This window comes from Plectropomus leopardus, chromosome 22 (genome assembly GCF_026936395.1).
Source record: "Plectropomus leopardus strain MGB_pleo_1.0 chromosome 22, ASM2693639v1, whole genome shotgun sequence".
Taxonomy (NCBI): domain Eukaryota; kingdom Metazoa; phylum Chordata; class Actinopteri; order Perciformes; family Serranidae; genus Plectropomus; species Plectropomus leopardus.
Genome location: NC_142197.1, coordinates 25,984,678 through 26,006,730, shown reverse-complemented (window position 1 = coordinate 26,006,730; position 22,053 = coordinate 25,984,678). Strand labels below are relative to the sequence as shown.

General features: G+C 40.1%; 1 protein-coding gene across 1 annotated transcript; it reads right to left on the bottom strand.

Annotated features, from left to right (window-relative positions):
* Positions 1–288: 288 nt before the first annotated feature.
* LOC121961718 (carnitine O-acetyltransferase-like) lies at positions 289–21,466 on the bottom strand. Its single transcript, XM_042511778.2, has 14 exons — positions 21,440–21,466; positions 20,457–20,729; positions 13,914–14,032; positions 12,315–12,368; positions 11,476–11,626; positions 8,853–9,027; positions 8,411–8,589; positions 8,032–8,132; positions 7,149–7,268; positions 6,631–6,753; positions 6,067–6,202; positions 5,806–5,868; positions 3,916–4,053; positions 289–537 (listed from the first exon to the last, which is right to left on the bottom strand). The coding sequence occupies exons 1-14, from the start codon at positions 21,464–21,466 to the stop codon at positions 289–291; spliced, it is 1,908 nt and encodes a 635-aa protein (XP_042367712.2).
* Positions 21,467–22,053: the final 587 nt, after the last annotated feature.

The following is a 22,053-nucleotide window of genomic DNA, read 5'->3' as shown; positions in this document are numbered from 1 at the left end:
AGGTTTAGATTTAATTAAACTGTATATTTTATTTCAGCATTTAAGGCCTATGTTGTATTTTTATTTTTTTTTGCCTACAGTTGAACTGAACAGATCCATTTCAAGTGTTCATTTAAGTTTATTTTGGAATAAACTCCCCGTGCCCTGGGTGGCTGTGGCTGGTTATTGAGAGTGAATGGCTGAATGTGACATGTAGTGGAAAAGCGCTTTGAGTGTTCGGAAGACCAGAAAAGCACTATACAAGTGCAGTCCATCCACCCTGTGATCGGATTTCAGTTCTTGGAGGATCTATTGAGCCAGCATCACAGAGATCCCATCTCCGTCACGTGTTGTTTGTTCCAGCAAGGTCCTGAAGTCCAACAGTGCATCCTTCACAGCTAGACACATATCTGTTGTGCTATATCCTTCGTGGGTTTTGGAAGATTTAAGAGTGGCCACTGTAATATCAATGCAATCATCCATAATACTGTAGAGCACATCGTATTGTCCAGGTTCTTCAGGGCCAAAACATGGCAAACATCCAGCCATATTTGCTACCTGGTGAAGAGACAGGGAAGTGAAAATGCAGTTGTTAGTTAATGCACTCAGATCTTTAATATGTGTTTTTGTGAAATATAGGAAATTTTCTTTTGGGGCTAAGCACGCATTTTTAAAAACATTTACCCTGACATATTCTATATGTGTGTGAAATGATTCCCTGTCTGTCAGGAACTTATTTAAGATACATCGACATGCAGGGCCACACTCTTTGGTTTACCTAAAAGTTCACAAAGAAACAAGTAACAATCAAACTATGTGCAAATGATCACTATTCACATACCAACCAGGTCAAGACCCTGCAAGACATAAAGGCCAAGTCTGAAAGGGAGAAGAGCTGCTCAAGTCTGTTCAGTCTGTGTGTTGCTCTTGTGATACTAGCATCTGGGTAATTAAGGGGTGTATGGTTAGCACTAGTGTAACCTACTGAGCAATCAGCACTCGTGTTTGAGAGTCAGTCCTCATTTGAAGTGACATTCTCATTATATAAAGGTTTAGACATACAAATGTGAAGTCTTTCGCAAGAGTCCTTTGCCAGAGGACTAGAGAGATGGCGGATAAACATCATCAAAGCCAAGTTTCTTTTCAATTGGTCTAAAAATCTGCTCCTTCTTATCTGCCATGTGTAAACTTTTCCTATAACTTTCTATGTCACTTTAACCTTTCCAAGCTCCACAAACACCCAACACCTAGTCACGAGGGGCCTGTAGACCTAACAACTACAGTGAGATCATCTCTGTCTATGCCTTCTTGTAATCTTGGATTACGCCAAAGAACATCCCCATCCCTGCAACCCTGTCCTCAGCCTACTCTGTCACCCACGCACCCAGACTTCTCGACAGAAGGGGTGGCACTTGTTTCCTAATCTCCCCCAAACAAAGATATTCTCTCTACCTGCTTTCACATTTAACTCCTCCTTTTAAATACTGTGCCATGTCTGTTACTCATCCAGTGAAATTATACATTGTTGCTCTGCCCATTAGGTCCTCTCTGAGAATTCTAGAAGGAAAATGGCCCCTACTTGTACTTGTGCCTGTACTTCAACATTCAGACTACTGATTCCTACTCATGCCTCTAACTTAACAGAAACCCTCTGTCCTTGTCATCTCCTGGCAGGCTCACCTGACCTCTCCAGTTCTGTAGTCATCTCACTTGGTGTGCACTGACAGAACAACTGAGTAGCTGAAAGGAAATGACAGATCCCTAACTCTCTGAGGACCTCCTAAACTATCCATCGCTTCTGACCTGGTTTTACACCTCCTTGTCTGCAGCTGAAAGCTAAGGCAGTTTTAAGTTGTGAGGTGCAACATTAACACTTTTCTGCTTGTCGGGGGCAAGTAAAGTCTGTCATCAACTGCTGTCATAAACATCCATCAGCTTACCAACACAGACTAAAACAACACTTTTACTCCCAAAAAATAAAGAGGGTAGAAGGTAAAGAGTAGACTTATTGGTCATTTTTTAAACCAAATTTAAAAAACAAAATTACGTTTGTCCTTGATCCATCCCAAGGACAAGTTGAAAAAAATCAGCAGCTACTATGAAAATTCCATCCAGTTCCTTGGACATGTTGCAGCTGGTGGCATCATTCAATTCCTGCAGTACAGTAATTAAAATTTAAATCAGCTTTGGATGCCAGGGGTTTAACCATGTCTCTGTGAAGATGAGTGCAGAGCAATCTCTGATCTCCCGTTGCTGAGTGACCCTGGCAACTGGACATTAGCCAGAAGAAGGCTTGGTAGAGGAACAGCTCCTGGTCCAAGTCTGGTCAGCCTCGCTCTGGTGCCAGCTCTCCTCCCTCTCTTTGTCTGGCAATTTCGGTTTCGTTTCTCCCCTCTGGTCTGACTTGCTGCTCGGCATATGCCACTGGTGGGGATCCTCTCGCGGTCTGCTGCGTTTAGTCCAATACCCACACAACTTTTCCTGATGTTGATAAGTGCTTCTCTATCATACAAAAGTGGTACTTCAGCAAAAGGGGTCATGGTGTCGAAAAAAATTGAAAAATATAGCAAAAAAGCAGCAAGGATTTGAGGAGCTACTGGCTGCTGCATCTACATGTGCTGCCATTGTCATAGCTTTTCAGAAACAATCTCCAGTGGATGGACTTGAAACTATTGGCATGGTGTTTTGTATGTATGTCTTTGGAATGTGCAAAACATTGAAGACCCTCAGTTAACGGCAGCAGCTGGAATACAGTCAGCGCAGTCCACTGTGACAGCCCTCGCTGGAAAGTGGTTTAGCTTGGCTGAATTTTGGCTGAATTCAGCTGTCTCCTCTCCAGAGGTGCAGGCTGCTCTCCTTATGGCAAAAGTGAGGCAGAGATGAACCGCAATGTAAAAACTTGTTTCCCGATTTAGATTTTCATTTAGGTAAATATTTAGGAACGTGACATAAAGATTTGATTTAACATGTAGTCAGTCATTTTCTGTAACCGCTCGACCTCGTAAGTGACGCCCCCGGGGGGGGGGGGGGTTTTCACATTTTAAAGTTACATGTAAAATTCAAGATTTTCAAGATTTAGATTTAACATATAACATTTAGATTTATGATTTAGATTTATCATATAATATTTAGATTTATGATTTTGATTGAACATATAACATATAGATTTAAGATTTTGATTTAAAATATAACATTTAAATTTAACATACAACATTTAAATTTAAGATTTAGATTTATCATATAATATCTTGATTTAAGATTTTGATTGAACATATAACATATAGATTTAAGATTTTGATTTAAAATATAACATTTAAATTTAACATACAACATTTAAATTTAAGATTTAGATTTATCATATAATATCTTGATTTAAGATTTTGATTTAACATATAACATATAGATTTAAGATTTTGATTTAAAATATAACATTTAGATTTAACATACAACATTTAAATTTAAGATTTAGATTTATCATATAATATCTTGATTTAAGATTTTGATTTAACATATAACATTTCGATTCAAGATTAAGATCAAAAATATAACATTTAGATTTAAGATATAATATCTAACATTTAGATTTAACATATAATATTTAGATGTAATATCTAACATTTAGATTTAACAAATTACATTTAGATATAACATTTAACATTTAAATATTATTTTAAACATTTTTATTCTTGGACATATTTTTTTTTTCGTGAAAGAATAAATCTCCCAAGGCACTTAACCATTGGCACACTATAAAAAAATGGTAGGTCTTGGGCACACAGACTCTCTGGGTGACTCCCTGTTTTGGCCAAAAGGTTTGTTGAAGTCATATATCAACTATCGACTATATAGTGCACACCAAGACACATGAGAATATTTAGCCACTTAACTATACTGTGGTATTGTTTTGACCTTTTATGTCACAGTTTTAATACTTACATAACTTGTACCAAGATTGATGGTAAAGACTTTATCAAAGGAGTTGTCTGTGAAGATATTGGGCATGGGGACTTTTTCTTCAACAGCCTGCTGCTTCAGACCCCAGAGGTGGCTGAACATGTCCTGGCCTCTCAATGCCTGTAAGAAAAGGGGCAAATCAAGTTACTTTAAAAGTCTATCCCCCTCCGCATGCTCCCAACCAAGCAGGTACATTGTCTTTGTTTTGGCTTGCGTGGCTTTTGTCTTACTCCCTTCTCCAGCCATCTGGAAGCAACAGCTTAAAGACAAGAGCCCTGACTACAAATATGGTGGATTTTCTCAGGGTGCAGAGAAATTTAACCCCTTTAGGGTAAAATCGTTTCAAAACATCTCCATCCAAACAATATCTGCATTCAATCCCTTTTGCACAGATAGTCTGAACCCTGAGTTTCCTGTCTCCCCACTGGCTAAGCACACTGTAAAACCAATGTGGTAATGCTCTCTTGCTCTCTCTCTAGTGATTGAAACTGATCAAAGTCCATGCTAACTGAAGTTTTACGGTATGCATGCCATTCCATTCACATTAAAGGTAACAAATGAATTACTCTCTTGGTATTGGTTTTACTTTGAAAGTATTGGAATTGGTGCTGGTATCATATTTTTTTTTAAATGATTCCCGGTCCTTGTTGTCACAGAAAGGCTTTTTGGAGCCATCTAACTGGTCACTCAACCCTTTAAACATCCACTTGAAGCACAGTAATGGGGTTGGAGAGGAGAAGAGGGCATTGCCTCTTTGGCCTCCTACATGACATACTTCCTGGTTACTATTAAGAAGGATTGACCCATCTGACCCATTTTGGATCCCCAGATCCTAAACCGATGCATTGACCCCTGAACATTCCATATGCTAACCACCAAGTGGTTACTGGAACTGGCTCAGATGGATGATTGGTCCACCAAGGTGATTGATCACCTTCCAGGGAATAGCCTATAGTTAAAAAAGACTAATGATCAGTTGTTCGTTGGCACCATGCACCTTCAGCAAATGCGTTTCACACAGCCTGGTTGATCTCACACCATACCAAGTAGAAGTTCATGATGAACTGAAAGTTGAGCAGCCCCCTACCAAACAACCTGGTGGTACTGCTGGGGCTACTGGCACCTCAAGACAATCTACCCCTCTGCTTCAGCAGCCTAGTTTATAAATAAGTAGGCAGGCTGTGACAACTAACCTTCAGCAAGTCAGGATCACTGTGGCTGTGTTCTTTTTTTTTTAAAGATTATTTTTTGGGGGATTTTTCTCTTTATTTATAGGACAGCTGTAGAATGAAATGTGTGAGAAAGAAGGGGAATGACACACAGCAAAGGGCCACAGGCTGGAATTGAACCTGGGCCGCTGTAAAGGCCCTAGTATATGGGGTGCACACACCAGCAGGTGAGAAAGAGGTTGCCCCTGTGGCTGGGTTATTGTTATCTACTCTTAGCTTCCAGTAGAGAACAGAGCCTGTGTGAGATTGAAAAAAAGTTATGATATTGTAACCATAGTTCTATTAGCAAATTTGGAACCCTGTACCTGAAGAATCCCTGTCGTTCCTATGTTGCTTGCTGAAGAAGGTGCAAAATGGTGGACAGCATCGTGATACTCCTATATATATACTGTTCAGTCTGTATGCATTCTGAGAGGCACATCCTGACTGGCTGGCTATGTTCATGCAAATTTCAGTGTGTGAACGCATGCTCGTAATGGGAGGAGAGAATACCCATAGATTCCAGAAGAGGGCTCAGCCTGTACTCAGAACTAAGGTTACAATATTCTAACCTTTGTTATTGCTGAAAGGCATTCTTACACAGAAAGTAAACTGATCATACATTGAACTCAAGTATTGAATGGTAGTTGTAAATGGTACTTACCAGATCTGTGGACCATGCATGTGCATCTAAAGCTTTCTGCAATAAACCAACCTTCTCTGTGTTCTGTGCAAAACAGGAAGAAGACAGGAATGTCATAGCTTAAAGTGGTTAGTTTTTTTAGCCTGATTGCTGTGAAGCAATAGTATAGTAAGCATAGTATCCAAAGCAACCTAAGGCAGTATCTCTGATGCCAACACATTTTTCATTACACAGAGTTACATTATATAAGACTTATTATTACAAGTTTGGTTCTCATCAGACCTGTATTTTGGGGTCATCAAAGGCCTTGACAAAGGCAACTGAGGCAGGCGAGTTTGAATTCATCATACTAACACGTCCAAGTTTGAATGCACGCAGGGTGACATATTCCATTGATGGACAGATCTGCTGGTACAACCTAACAAAAGAAAGGGGAGAAATTTTGTCAACCAACTTTTTGTTCCAACATACATAGCCCTGAAACTTGTTGACCAGACAAACAAATACAGGAGCTCTACAAACACCTTTACTAACTATCCAGTTTTATTTTGCTGAGAGCTTCTATTCTTACATTACTATAGTTTCTGGCTAATGAAAACATCTACTGTGACTTCTTTGATTTCCTGATCACTAGGGGTCTAAAGACAGAGGGATGCCATTTGCTGTAAAGCCTTCTGAGGCAAACTGTGATTTGTGATGAGAAGCTTTATAAATAAAATTGACTTGACTTTTACTAATGCACACATTTTAAAAACAACGCCTACTTCCCCTTGGCATATAATGTAAAGAGTAAAAAAACATGCATAAAAAGACAGTAAATCAACACATGACATTTCAGCAGCTCACCTGTAGTAGGCCAGCTTTACCGCCATCTGTACAAAAGCATTGGGGCGCATCTTGTAGGTCTTTATGAAATTTTTCCCAAAGTGGTCAAATTCCTTGAAGCTCAGATCGATTTCTCGGGCCAGTCTGTGGTGGTGGGGATGGAACACGTCTGGACAGTGAGACTTTACTTATCTAATTAGAAAGGTGTTTCCAGTAGTATTTGTCAGCAATTTAACAAATGATAAGTATAAATTGCTGATGCTGAGAAAGATGTACAAAGATGTTGTAAAGATTTGGATTCTAGCTGTAAAAAAAATCAATAAGACAGGCTTATGCAGGGTTTTTTAAGACATATCATATTTTAAATCTCTTAAGTCACATTTGAAGCCCTTTTTCTGTAGTCTTTATATTTTAATCCTGAAAAAAGTTGCTGCTGTACGTAGCTGTTCACATAGCAATACATGTACATGAAAACTGAAATGGCTGGATTACTGTTGCTCTGGTCACTGGATGTCTATTACAACTACAGCTGCTCTCACGTGTTCATGTGCTGCTTGGCCTCCTCAATGTCCTTCTGGATCTCAGGTGTGAGGTTGAAGCGTAATTTCTGGGGCACAGGTAAAGACTCTATGGGAGACTGCGTCACCTCTGGCCTTTTCCTGTTTCCACACACAAAAGAATGTCAATCAATCAATCAATCAATCAGTCAATCAGTCAATCAGTCAATCAATCAAAATGATATAAAATACAATTTCAGTGAAATGTAATCTGTCGATTCAATTGATGTATTATAAAAGGACTGGAATAATGAATGTAAGATTATAAGACTGGGCAGTCATAGGCAGGGTCTTCATTTCGGATCCCTGTGGCCTGAGGGCAGAAGCTCTTCCTGAGCCTCTTAGTACTGGCCTGGTGTATCCAGTAACGTCTTTCTGACATCCGGTGGATGGGATCTTTAAATATTTGATGAGCTTTATTTTTGCAGCCCCTGATGTAAACATCTATAAGGAAGCGTAGAGCAGCGTCTATTGTTTTTTAGTTGAAGGAGCCCCTCTTTGCAAGACCTTGTGGTCCTGTTTTGGGCTGTTTCTGTACCAGGCAGCTTCTAATCAGGGCAGTCTTGATGATGAAGGAATATAAATTCCTCAGTATTTTAGGGAGGAGCCATAATTTTCTAAGGCAACTTAGGTAAAACAGTATTTTCCTTTCTTAGGTTTGTTATCACACTTGCCATAGATAGACGTATATGAAGATGGACAATGTGTCACTCATCCTGCCCACTATGCTGAGTGAACCAGGAGCTACTACAGAAAGGCTGATCTCTATCTGTACATTCTGCCTAATGACTGAACTTTCAATCATTAAAACAGCAAATCACAACTCATGCACTTACTGAAACTCATTCATTTACGGGTTACTTACAAGCCTGCTACAAAATGATCACACACGGACATTTGGGCTACACCATCAGCAACGGTATTTGAGATGTTTAAACCCAATGTTCCATCTTCTCCAATAATTAACTGAAAAAAGGACAAAAGACACAATTACATTCCAACTTCTCATAATTCTGTTTTTTCTTATCTGAGTGACTTTGTTGCTGATGTTATTCCAATCAGTGAATTTAAAAATGTTGTCTTCTGACAGACAAGGAAACTTGAACACACACACACACACACACACACACACACGCAAACACACACACACACACACACACACACACACACACACACACACACACACTGCAGCATGTTTTGCATTACAGTTCACTTGCGTATAATTTGTGGGTGTGTTATATTACCTGCATCGCCTTGTCAAACCAGCGGTTTCCACTGTTCAACTGGCTGCCTCCTCCATGCAATAAGTTACACAAAGTACTACTGCGATACATTTCATCAGACACTGGGGGCATCGCTCCATCCAAACACACTGTGAAGATGCTGCTTTGGATAGCCAATACTGACGCTTTGTTGGTCTTATCTAAACACATCCGGGACAAGCACACAGCGCAATCATGTTATTATATAATCAGAATACAAGAGCTAAACAAATCACAAATCAACAAATCAGGGACATTTTCACAGCCGGAACTGGATTTTACCTTGTGGATTTATAAAGTAAGTCTTATAGTATCTCCACCAGGCATGCGTTACCATGGACAAAAGGATAATTTAACATGCTGTTGTGAATGATTCGTCAGTGTTTGTTTAGTTTGACTTGCATGAGAGCAGAGTTATTCTTACCCTTGATGAGGTTGTTGTAGACTTTGTGCCAGACGTCACGACGCTGGGTGGTGAGGATGCCTACAGGCTCCATGGTGATCTCTAGTGAGGCGCTGCAGATCCTCTCCAGCTGAACACAGAGTTGATCCACTGTCAGTGGACTCCCATCACTGTTGTACACTTCCAGCTTAAAGAACTGAATCCAAGGGGAGGAAACATGGACGCAAGACTGAATTAGCAACTGTGCAAAGTCCCTGAAAGACACTCAGGCCTCTGCAGGCCTCAGGTTGTTGGTGACAAAATGACTTTAAAATTAGTATTTCTACATACAACTTGAAATTAATGAAATCAATAAACTAAATAAATATCACTATGACCCCTCCTAAGCAAACTGTTCCTCACTCAGTTTCATCAAGACTTTGTATGAGCATCTCAGTATGTTTACATGTATTTCAATGATCTGAGAATTCCCTGATATGGGCAGAAACCTGAATTTAAAATCAGCAATGTGAACAGGAAATTTGTATTCCCATTTCCAAGAATTACCTGGAAAATATTCAATTTCTGCAGGTTCAACATGTTGCTACTTTATACCCTAAACTAGATTACTTAAGGTTCTAAGTAAAGACATCAGAAGAAAAATGTTGCTGTTCCAAAAACGGTTGGTCTGAAGGAAGAGATCAAGCTTTGTGCTGTAGCATGCAGGCCAGTTATGTAGGTCAGACATCTTGGAGCATAGACATAAAATGACCATCTGGTTAATTTTCTGAATAAAACACTCTGTTTACGTCTGATTGTATTTCACTTAACTACATCAACAAAAAGTCACAATTAGCGGATCCAGGCCTGGAATCAACAGGTCAGAGGTTTTCAGAGGTCACTACCGACAACACAGATGAAGGGAAGCTAATTATGGAGATGGAAAACCACAAAATTATTTATGACACCACACATCCTTTTTATAGGGAGGGACAACCATAGAAAGAAAATGGTGTGAAACAACTTATTGCGAGTTATAAGAGTGAATGGAGTTATTACTTCTTCTTCTGTACTGATATAATGCCCACGATTTTGTGAATTACCACGGAAACTCCTCGGTCTCGACACTTCAGCTGATCTGGCAGTGCTGCGCTGTGCTGTGCTCAAACCACAACCTGTGGGAATTGACGGATGAGGGAGCACGGAGCAAAACTGCAGCAGAGCCATAATGCAATGCACATGCAAGCGGTGGAAGTCCTGGGTTACTTTATATATATATATATATATATCTTTTATTTAACCTGATAAAAGATTCATTGGGATTTAAATTTGCCTTTTCCAAGGGTGACATGGCCAAGAGGGCAGCTTAAAACAAACTTACAACAATAAATACCGACAGACAAATATAACTATCAAACAAATACAACTATCACACAATACAAAGAGCGAGCACAATCTCCAGTTGAAATGCGAAAAGCGCAATCATCAAATTTCAATTGTCATTGGAGTAGCAGTCACATTGACCAATAGTGCAATTTTTTCGGCCTTTTAAAAGTGACTTAAATTTCGCCATAGTTATCAGTTCAGACAGCTTTAAGTCCTTGTAAATTATTCCAAGTGGAGGGGGCGGCAAATTTTCTTTGCCAAGTTCTGTGCAAACCTTGGGGACCGACGTCAAAAGAATACTGTGAGAGTGCAGGCCATATTGATTCTGTTTTTACACATATAAATACATAAATAAGAGGGAACCAACATAATTAGACTCTTGTATATAAAAACCGACCAGTGTGTGAGAGCCTGCGGACAGAGAATGTCAATTAGCAGCAGTATACAAAGCACAGTGGTGTACGCAGTACCCATAGCCAGTAATGTAACCGAAAGCATAATGGTAAACAGTGTCTAATTTCTGGAGGCAATGATCAGTTACATTCATAAAAAGCAGATCACCATAATCCAACAAAGGTAAAATATTGCAGAATTCAAATTTTTCCTTGATCTAAGTGAGAAACAAACTTTATTTCTGAAAAAGAAACTTAACTTGAGCTTCAGCTTAGAAACAAGGTTATCAATGTGAGGTCTGAATGACAAAGTTTGGACTATAATAATACCAAGATACTTATAGTGTTGAACATTTTAAAGTCAACTCCTTGGGCAGTTATGATCTTAGGAAGAGTAGATGGGAACTTTCCATTTGAAAAGAGCATGACTTTAGATTTCTGCATTTAAAACAAGCTTGAGTTGAGTCAGATGGGGCTGAACAACATCAAAGGCAGACTGCAGAAATGTAAGAGTTTGGGCTGCTGAGGGAGGCGAGCAGTAGATAACAATGTCATCTGCATAAAAATGAAAAGCAGCATTTGATAAATTGACACAAAGATTATTCATGTATATGCTTTGCTGTGAAGAGGCCTAAGTTGCTTTATCAATGTCTCATTTCCACTTTTAGTTAAAAAAAAACAAAAAAAACTTTCTTTTACTCCTCAGTAGGCACTTAAGATATCTGTGAGTATTTTATGCATTTGTGTGACAGTGACAGTAGCGAGATGAAAGGGAATGAGGGGAGAGAGAAAATGGATTTTCCAATACAGACTTGGAATGTTGGAGCTCATGGTTGGTGTATTCCTCACTTGACGGTTTTGTAAGACAGTGATGTGATGTTCCTTACTTGACCATTGTGTACTACAGTTACATGTTTGTCGATGTAGTACTCCATGGTGTCTTCCGTCTCACCAGGGATACGGCACGATGAAAACAGCAGCTCGTGCTGCTTCATACACAGCGGCTTCCCTTTCATGTAATCTACTGGTAGTGTATCACTGAAAATATATAAACATAAAACACTATGTCAGTTATTCAATTGCATTTACAATTCTGGCCATTGATGTCCCTGAAGCCACATCAGCTGGAAGGACCACTTTGAATATTGTAGCTCTGCCGCCATCTTTGACTCAAGTTTGAATAAAAAACAAATTGTTGTAGATATCAGTGTTCTCAATATAACTGGTAAAGATAAGGTTTTCAGGTTTAGCTAGTTGTTTAGTAGTAGTTTTACATATAGAAATACTAAGACTGAGCCAACCAAAAAATGCACAGACGACAGTGTTCTTACAACTACAGAGAGCACATGTCTGAACTTGGTTGAACTTCTTCAGGTTCAAGAACTTTCAACTGTATGTTATCTATAAACACCTTAGCAAGTGATAAACATTCATTCAAATTCTTCAGAAAACTGATTTTATATCTCTGGACAAAGGTGTCTTCTAAGAGAGTGAAGCACTTCTTCCAGGCAGCAGTGTTTATATGTAATTGAACTGCTTCTTCTGCTGTTAAATGTTTGTATGTAAAAACAGCAAATATATTAATGAGCTGTACTCAAAATAACAGTTAATTTATTCATTTAAATATATGGTGTGAAACAATAAGTCATGACAGAAAATAATGAAACTGTGGACGATAATGATCTTTTGTACCTGATAAAAAAGAACATTTAATCTCAGTACTCACTTCTCAATCATTATTTTTATATCCAGTGCAGAAAGTATGAGTTTGGCAGCATATCTAAAAGGAGAAAACATGGTTAGTCATTTAAATATTTAAAATAATTCCATCAATTTCATAAAAGAATTGTCCAAATTAAAGAGGCTGAGATATCTTAACTTGAATCCCTCGTATGGGTCGATCTCCCTAAACCAAAATGAAGTCTATCCAAAACAAACCTGATGTATTTTCTCAGCCCTTAGAAAGTTAGAGCTGAAGAGTATGATGTTGGACAGTTGAGTATATTGATCACAAGACCACTTTTGATAGAGTTGATCATTGTTATTTCTTTAGGACACTCTGGGCTTTTAGCTTTGGTGAGACATCTCTTCTTCTGTTCTGTTAAAGGAATGTGGTGGACTCAGCCGGTCAGTCAGTGTTCAGAGAGCTATCAGACAGAGTTGTCCCTCAATCTGGGATGCTATATTCTCTGGTCATTGAGCGTCTCTTGAATCATCTCAGTTGAGGTCTAATAGGGTTAGCCTTCTTAGAGTAAATTCAGTTATCATGTCAGAATATTTTGATGATTTCACAGGTCAAACAGATATTCAATCACTCAAACATAAGCTGGCAGTATGTTGTAGATCAATGAAGGGGCTGTTGGAGGACTTCAGCAAGTGAAAAACACCCCTTCCACACCTACTTCCATCCATGGGTAGATGTGGAACTGGAAAAGACTGCTAGTATCTGGGAGTAGATCTGGCCAAAAACTGGGACCCTGGCTAGTTACACCAAGGCTGGGTATAAAAAGGCCAGAGCAGACTCTTTCTGCAGTACCATGCTAAGGATGTTCTACCAGTCTGTGGTAGCCAGTTCTATCTTATTCGCTGTGGGGCTGGGGCATCAGGGTTAGGACAGTTGATGCCAACGAAATCAACAAGATCATCAGGGAGTCCTTTCTTCCTGTGGCCATCAGACTCAACAATTTATCCAGCTCAGGTCAAGGACAGTGGAGACATGGAGACCTGAAGTGACTCCAGCCTCCATTTCAGCTCTGATCTGCTGACTCCTGTCTCTCTCTGTTTCTCTCTCTCTTTCTTTAGCCGCATTTACACTGCCTGTTCAAGGTTGTAATATCACATTGTTATGCTGCCTCGCTGTTCTTTATGCAATGTCCTATCGTGGACAGGGGGTCTTGCCTCTGAACCGGGACAGGTGGTAGTAACAGTCCTGAAACAAGGTCTGTGTAAAACGTAAAGCTGGCAAGATGTAAAGAGTGTCACATTTTGATTATGTGTTAACGTGTGCCACCTACCAGATAAAAAGCAGCTGTTATCGTAACGGCTATTTCAAAGTAGAGGAACAACTGCCGTAAATGTCCACAAAATGGGAAAACAATGAGATTCAGGATCTCCTTATCTTCTGAACAGAGGACAAGATCAGCCACCATATAACAGAGAAGGTAAATGATTGTGATTGACATGTCATGCCTATTGTTGAAAAGTGCTGCGATGCAGTGTATAATCACAGGACTCATGATTCCTGTTTATCAGAATGACGAAGGTGTTGGATCGGGTCATCCACTGGGCACAAAACTGCAGTGTGTCAGTGTCTGTGTCTGTTTACCTTATTTGTCCCTTTTTATCTCTGTAGTCCAGTCGAGGAAAGATTGCCGCAGGGCTTGAAAAGCTCACCAGAGGCTTCCGGTGGATGAGGAATTCATTCTTCACAAAATCCTCTGTCATCTACAAACAGTTACATGCAAAAAGTTACACACAGATACATAACACACATACATAGAAAGTCTCTTGAGTTTGTAATGAATGATGCCTTTACTTGTGTGTTTCTGGACATTGTCTTTTAAATTAAGGGTGAAGTTACACAAAATGCCTGAATGAACGTTGATGACCAAACAAGGTAAAATGTGATTCCTATTTCCAGAAGGAAAAAGTAGTAACATCCTCTCTTCCTTGTTTTCCATGCCCTCCAGGGTTGCATGAGGTCTAGGAGGCTGAGCATGCACTATGGAAGCATGATCTGATATCACCAATTGTTGTCCCTGGATCAGTGACTAACTTGTTTGTCCAGGATTAACATAACAGCCAACCAATCAGCAGTAGTTCTAGACTGGGATGCCATTCACAGTGTACCATGCAGAAAAATCGCCCATAAAGTAATAGGAAGCCACCCATTTCAAAGCCATTCAAGCAGCAAATGCACACAGAGATTTGCTTGCATTTTAAGCACATTTTGGGGTGTGGGAATTACTAAATATGTATTTAACCTCTCTTGCACTTGGACCTATTTGGTAACCATAAGGACACAAGATTCTGATGCTTATCAAAAAATGCACTTCAGAAACTGAATGATGCCATCAGCAGCAACATGCCCTAACAACAGGATGGAATCTTCATAGTAGCTGGTGATTTAAATCAACTCATCCTTTCCTCCATCTACTCCAACGATGTAGCAGGATTGAGGACATATAATTTTGCTGAAACTTTGTTTAAAAATCTACCTTCTACATTCTTGGATCTATACATTGGCAAAGAAATATGTGTGAAAATAGATGTTACATGATTTGTGGTAACACTATCTGCTAAGCTAAGCTAAATGTTAGCTCTATTTGCTAAGCTAAGCTAAGCTAAGCTAAGCAGGCTAAAAGGCAGCTTCCTTTACAAACTGTTTTGGGGATGGGGAATTATTATGGGTATTTACCTAGCCCCCAGGAAGTGTGCCATGCTCTAATGAAAAATGTACATAGTGGCCAAAAGTAGAATTACACTGTCAGCTGATGCACATTGGCCCAGAAAGACTTCTCCCCACTTGCTTAACATTGGGAAAGAGACGTTCTTAAATCACTGGATAATTTTTTATGAGACACATGAACTTATCAGAACACATTTTTAAATAGCCATTATTTAAAACATTAAGTCCATAAGACATAAAATGCGCCATTTTCCAAATATAGAGGTATTTCTCCAGACATAAAATGAACGCACATTGGACCCGCGGGACTCCACCTTGTGCACGCGCATCCAACTCTTGGAGTCCCTGACACAACACAGGCTTTGTGCCAGCTGTAGTAACGGATATTTTTGCCGCAATTGATCATTTTTTAATCATAATTCATCATTTTTACCATCTTACAACACATCCATACACTGTTGGCTGTAAAACCTGTAAAGCCTGTGATATGGATGTCTTACAGTGTCTGTGGTGTAGACTGTATATACAGTCTATGGTCTGTATTCACACAACCGGTTATCAGTAAGCAGCAGGGAGCACTAGTGACAGTTATTTAACGGTACTGAATGTAGTATATACTATAATAAATGCATCACCTTTATAATATTTTTGTGGGCACACAAAACACTTTCTGATTCTGTTAATTCAACTGCCAACTTTTCAGAAAAGTTTGGAGTGAGATTTGGAAGGGGCTTTTTGGTGGTGGTGTTGCAGCGCGTGCGAATGTGTCGTGCAACATTTTTTTTCCTTACACAAAGCATGGCATAGCCTGGCTTATTTTGTGTAAAAGAAGTTTTGATTAAAAAAATCTTTATTCTTTCTAGAGTTACAACAACAAATTAAAATGTATGATTCATATACAGATGTGCATTTAAAAACATTAGAGTGAATGTTAAACTGCACTTATTGAACCAAAGCACAATAACTGTAGGCCTATTTTATGTTACACTGGGGCAGTCAGGTGTGTTGTGTATGAAAACAGCATAACTTATTCTACAGCCCACCACCACTCCCAGTTAGAGAACAGGTGAAATCAAAGCAAGGCAGATAGACTGGGGCACCAGGCTGCTAAATCACTAAATTTGCCCCTGATAAAAACGGAAGCAACAAAGCGCAGCTGGATGAAAGATGGAGCGATGCGTTGTCATGTGAATACCGAATTCCATCTAAAGTCTGACTGAAAGTGACACTCAAACAAAGTCTTTTGTAGAAATCTGAAGAAGTCACTTCCCCTACTAAACACTTAACTGTTTAGACACTGTGAGGAAAAACTCTCTCTGTTACTGCACTGGGCTGTCAGTCTGCTGCGATCCATCGATCAGCTTTGTGATCAGCAAAATGTGTAAGGTATGATGTTTTCATTAGTGCCTTCTGTTTTTTGTCAGTGGTTGAACATAGTATAATTAATTTCTTGGGCTCAGTTACTTTGGTTTGGACAGGAATGTGTGGCCTGAGTCGCTCTACTATCCAAATGCACACACACCTGGTGCACAGTGTGTATTCAGGTACGTTTCATAAAAGCAAAACTATTTCTGTGCATTTTTTAATATTAACTCTCTAACCAGCTGCTGCATGTCGGATGTTCAGTAAAACACAGGACAAAAAGTGTAATTTTGGAGCGGTCAAATTTCCCTCTCTCATAAAGCCTATTGGGTCAGACATGACATTCCCCACAGAGACCACGCGCATGGCCCAGGGCTCTACATCTGGAGTAATGCAGGAGAAATGTGACGCCGGGAGGTCACAGAGAGAGAGCTACATGAAACAGGAATCTCCTGTGAATTCGGGAGGGTTTGCAGTATGGCTGTGACCACAGACTATATGGCTGTGACATGCTAGTCATGCACGCTGACTCTCCAGCTCATTGTGGTGTTGATGTGTGAAATAACAGGTCCAGCTGACAGATGAAAAAAGGTCCAGGAAGGTAGCCAAATGAGCCACAGCTTTGCAGACATATATAGCCTTTGTTTGCATTAATTCATTTTTATTTCACGTTTAGGAACCAATACCTGGCGTTAAGTAGGCTACTCGGTTCTAATTTGGAACTAATTTTCGGATCCAAACCCTACTAGTCAGGCAGATTTGATAGGCAGATCTGCCTTAAGAACTCTCATTCTGAAAAATTCTGAAGGAAGTCCAAACGACATTGCTGGTGACTTGACCGGCCTTCTTCACAAGTTCCTACAAGTCTTTTTCTTGTTTTGGATTTGGTGGAGTGAGAAATAGGGGGTGTGGCCTGAGAGAGTGTGAAAGGGGGGTGGACATGCAAGCGGATTTCCACCGCTTGCACGTGCGTTGCGTTACGGCTCCGCTGCGGTTTTGCTCCGTGCTCCATCATCCATCAATTTCCACTAGTTGCGTTTTGAGTCCGGCATGGCGCAGTACTGCCGGATCAGCTGGAGTGGCGAGACTGTGGAGTTCTCGCGGTCATTACAGAATCACGTGCAGCATATCATTACAGAAAAAAAAAGTAGTAACTCCATTCACTCCATGGATTAATTATAGTGATGTCCATTCACTCCCATAACTTCCAATAAGTTGCTCCATGCCATTTCCTTTCTATGGTTGTCCTTTTAAAAGGATGTGTGGTGTCATAAAAAAATTTGTGGTTTTCCACCTTCTAAATTGGCTTCTCCTGTTGCCAGTAATGACCTCTGAAAACCTCTGACCTGTTGAATCCAGGCCTGGATCTGCTCATTTTGACGTTTTGTTGATGTAGTTAAGTGAAATATGATCAGACATAAACACGGAGTGTTATGTCTATGAATGTTATGTTTATTCTGAAAAGTAACCGGGTGTTTTAATGTTGTATCGCTGTCCGATTTCCTGTCTGCTCTGTGTTAAATTCGACAAAATTTATGCAAAGTGATCCGGCATCCGGCAAAAATAGGAGGCTTGCGGATCAGATACGCACGGACTGCCGGAGCTGGGACGGAGTCGATCGGCAGCGCTGCGAAGCCAGTGGGAACTGACACACAGACTATAGTGCAATCTATTTGCTCCCTCTGCCGTGACAGAGCCGGACAGCACACAGATCTAGTGGAAATCCGGGGTCACTCTCATTGCGTGAGAGTTGGCAGCTCTGTTAATTTCATTTCTCCAGTCATGATAACGATATGATTCCCTGTTAAGTTCTATTGTATATTTGTGTGTGTGTGTGTGTGTGTGTGTATGTATTGACAGATAGATATATATATGATATGATTATCAAGTAAATATTAAAATTGACACAGCACCGCTGTTGTTAAACCGTTGATTAGCTGCTGTTGCTAATAAGCTAAGCTACTACGAGAGGAAATGCTCGTGAAAGAACGCTGTTTGCTTCGAGCACTCTGTCATCTGTGTGAGCGAGCCAGTGAGTTGGAGTCATTACTTGGTTACACTTGGCCGCACTTGGCCACATTCAGTTTTTTACACATTTCTAAACGTGGAAAAAGAGCTTTCTCTGCTTCATGTGCCATTGAGCAGTTCTCATAGAAATGAACGAGGCCCTGCCCCATGGCTGCGTTTACCTCTGGGTTGTCTTTAAAGGGAAATAAACATTTTGGACTTGCTAAGCTAAGCTAAGTTGAGCTAAACTAAGCTAAGCAGGCTGTATGTTGCTTTCTCTTTTCACACATTTATTTTCCATTAAATACAATCCCCAGAGTTTAAACACATATAATAAGTCCCCAACCTTAAAACAGTTTGTAAGCTGGAAGCTGCCTTTTAGCCTGCTTAGCTTAGCTGCACCGCTTGGGCACACGTGGCTGTGCTTAGCTTAGCTTAGCCTAGCTTAGCAGGTAGAGCTAATGTCTAGCTTAGCTTAGCAGATAGAGCTAATATTACCATAAGTCACGTAATATCTATTTTCACACATATGTGAAAAGAAGCTGGCGACCTGGTGCTCAGACAACAACCTGGCACTAAATACCGCAAAAACAAAGGAGATCATTATGGACTTCAGGAGGAACAGAACTGACCCGCCCCCCCTCTACATCAACGGTGAATGCGTGGAGAGGGTCCACACATTCAGGTTCCTGGGAGTCCAGATCTCCGACGACCTCTCCTGGACCGACAACACCACAGCGGTCATCAAGAAGGCTCAGCAGCGACTACACTTCCTGAGAATCCTCAGGAAGAACAACCTGGACAGGAAGCTGCTGCTGGCGTTCTACCGCTCGTCCATCGAGAGCCTGCTGACCTACTGCATCACCACCTGGCACGGGAGCTGCACTGAGGCAGACAGGGAGAGGCTACGGAGGACAGTCAGAACAGCCCAGAAGATCATTGGCTGCCCTCTCCCCTCCCTGGAGGACATATACACCACCCGGTGCCTCAGCAGAGCACATAACATGATCAAGGACAGCTCACACCCTGGCGCTCAGCTGTTTGACCTGATGCCCTCAGGCAGGCGCTACAGGTGCATCAAGGCAAGGACAAACAGACAGAGAAACAGTTTCTTTCTGAGAGCCATCACCACCGTGAACTCTCACAAATAACCACCCCGGACACCACAACAGACAATAGACATTATACATCACATCCCTACCTCAATCCACCCGGTGCACACCCTAATTATCTTCCATGTGCAATATATTTCCTGTGCAATATATTTCTATCTGTGCAATATACTTCACATACTGTGCAATATGTCATGCAATACACCGAGTCGCTCTACCCATATTTATTATTTAACTTATACCTCCACACCCGTGTATATAGCTGTATATAAGTCTGATTTTTATTTTTTATTTCTATCTCGTACTTAATTCTGTAAAAAGCTTTTGTACTTTGCACTGAAGGAAGGGAGAAGCTCTCCAATCTCGTTATACACTGTATAATGACAATAAAGAGCATTCTGATTCTGATTCTGATGTCTTTGCCATTAAATAGATCAGAGATTAAATTTAGATTTAGTAATTCCCACACCCAAAAAATGTTCCACAATCCAAACAAATTTATGTGTGTGTGATTGCTGTTTAAATGGCTTTGAAATGGGTGCTTTTTTGTTTGTTAGTTTTTTAGTTTTTATTGGTGGTTCGATCCAGGGACAACACTTACTAGGTGATATCAGATTGTGCATGGCCCCATCCTCTCTCCACTGGTTGTGGAGGCCTATTTTCCTGCATTTTTCATTTTTCATTTTCAAAATAAAAAGTGCATTCATTTCATTTCATTTTGGAGCACAGAGTGTAATGAGAAATGAAACTTCATTTTAATATATAGCTGAGGGATGTATTTTCTTTGGTCAAGATAACTGATTTATTCTCTAAAGTTGGGGATGTGTATCTATAAGCTCTCCTGCACTGGCAGAATGTGTCTAAACGTCAGTCCTACGAGCTGATTTCGTAAACATGAGCTAATTAACTGCAGAATCTGTGAGGAAGTCATTGTCTCAGTAGATGTGTCTACAGCTGTTAGTGTAGTTGTTGAACTCACCCAGTTCTCAGAGTTCTCTGCTTTCCTCTCCAGGCTTCTCTGCAGTCTTTCTCCGACCCCTCCTTCTTTACGAAACTCTTCAACCAGTTTTTTTGCTCGCTTCAGCTCATCCCTCTCCAACATGGGCTCCATGTACTGGAGGTAGATGTCACAGGTCTGCTGCAGAGGGGGGACAGGCTGACTGGGCAGGTCTTTCTGATGAGACAGGTTTCTGCTAGCAACCAGGGTCACTGATACAGGTCTCACCAAGTGATAGGGCTTCACCATCCCCACCTTTATATGAGATATACAAGGATGTTCTCAAATACATGTACACATAGGTTATAACTAGCAATAATGACACCTGTTTCCTTTTTACCAGATACCAGCAAAGCCTTATTGTATTACAGTTGATTTTGCAAGAAGAAAAAAGAAGAAGAAGAAAAAGAACACAAAGAAATGCACAAAGAAGGGGGAAATAAAGAGGAAACTGGACTCATTAAAATGTAAAGCTAAGTGTGGAGCCTTTGTCCGTCCTCTCTGGCAGTGAGAGTAATTAATAACACAAATACTGTTGATGTGTGTAAGAAAAGCTGTGAGATTGGCATTCTTCTGGTGCACCAGTGCTGAAATGTCACCATAGATAACAAACAGCAGTACTCTGAGAAGTACAGAGATCTGTCCTTGGTGGGAAAAGGCTTAATTAGCATTGTGTGAACTCGTTTGAGTTCATTTGAACTGAATACTTGAAGTGTAAAAGACACTCTAGTATTATCATAATAGCTAAGGGTGTAGAGACCCAATGCAGAAGTTAAAACCAATATGTATAAACAAAATGTTAAAATGTGAGACATAAGAATGCAGGGTAATAAAAACTAGTTTTGTGCTAGGTTAAACAAATATTGCATATATACCCAAATAGTGTTGTCTGGCTAGTGTCATTTTAGTAAGCTACATTATGGATATCATGAACAGACAGAATTAACTGAAAATTTGTTACTTACCAGAGCTCTGCTGCAAACTCTCATCATTGTGCTTTCAGACAAACTTCCACAGACTGATGCTGGACAATATTTACCTGTTTAAAGGTAATGTTTCTGCTGTATTTTAGGAGCTGGTAACCACTGCTCTGCTGGTGGCTCGTAGAGACTATTTGACTTAAACTGAATATTAAGAGAAGGTTTATTTGGAGTGGACTATAATGATGTCACCAACCGTCAGACTGTGACATGCAAAAGTGTATTTATCTCTATACACCAGCATTGTTTGTTAAGACTAACCAAACATGAACAATGTTCCATAAATTAACATAAATGTGTGTGTGTTTGTGTGTGTGTGTGTGTGTGTGTGTGTGTGTGTGTGTATGTGTGTTTGCGTGCACACGCAAGAAGCACTGGCATCCAGTGGTAAAGTTAGTAGTGTGCTTACATCTATTGTTGTTATTCAGTAATTTACTTTATTTGGCCCGCAGAAATATTCTTGTTACTTTTACTTACTAGCATGCTTACAACTGTAACAACATATATTACTTCTATCTATCTATTTATCTATCTATCTGTTTGTCCGTCCGTTCATCCCTCCACTCTTACTGCAGTCTTGTCATTCTTATTGTTGTCAT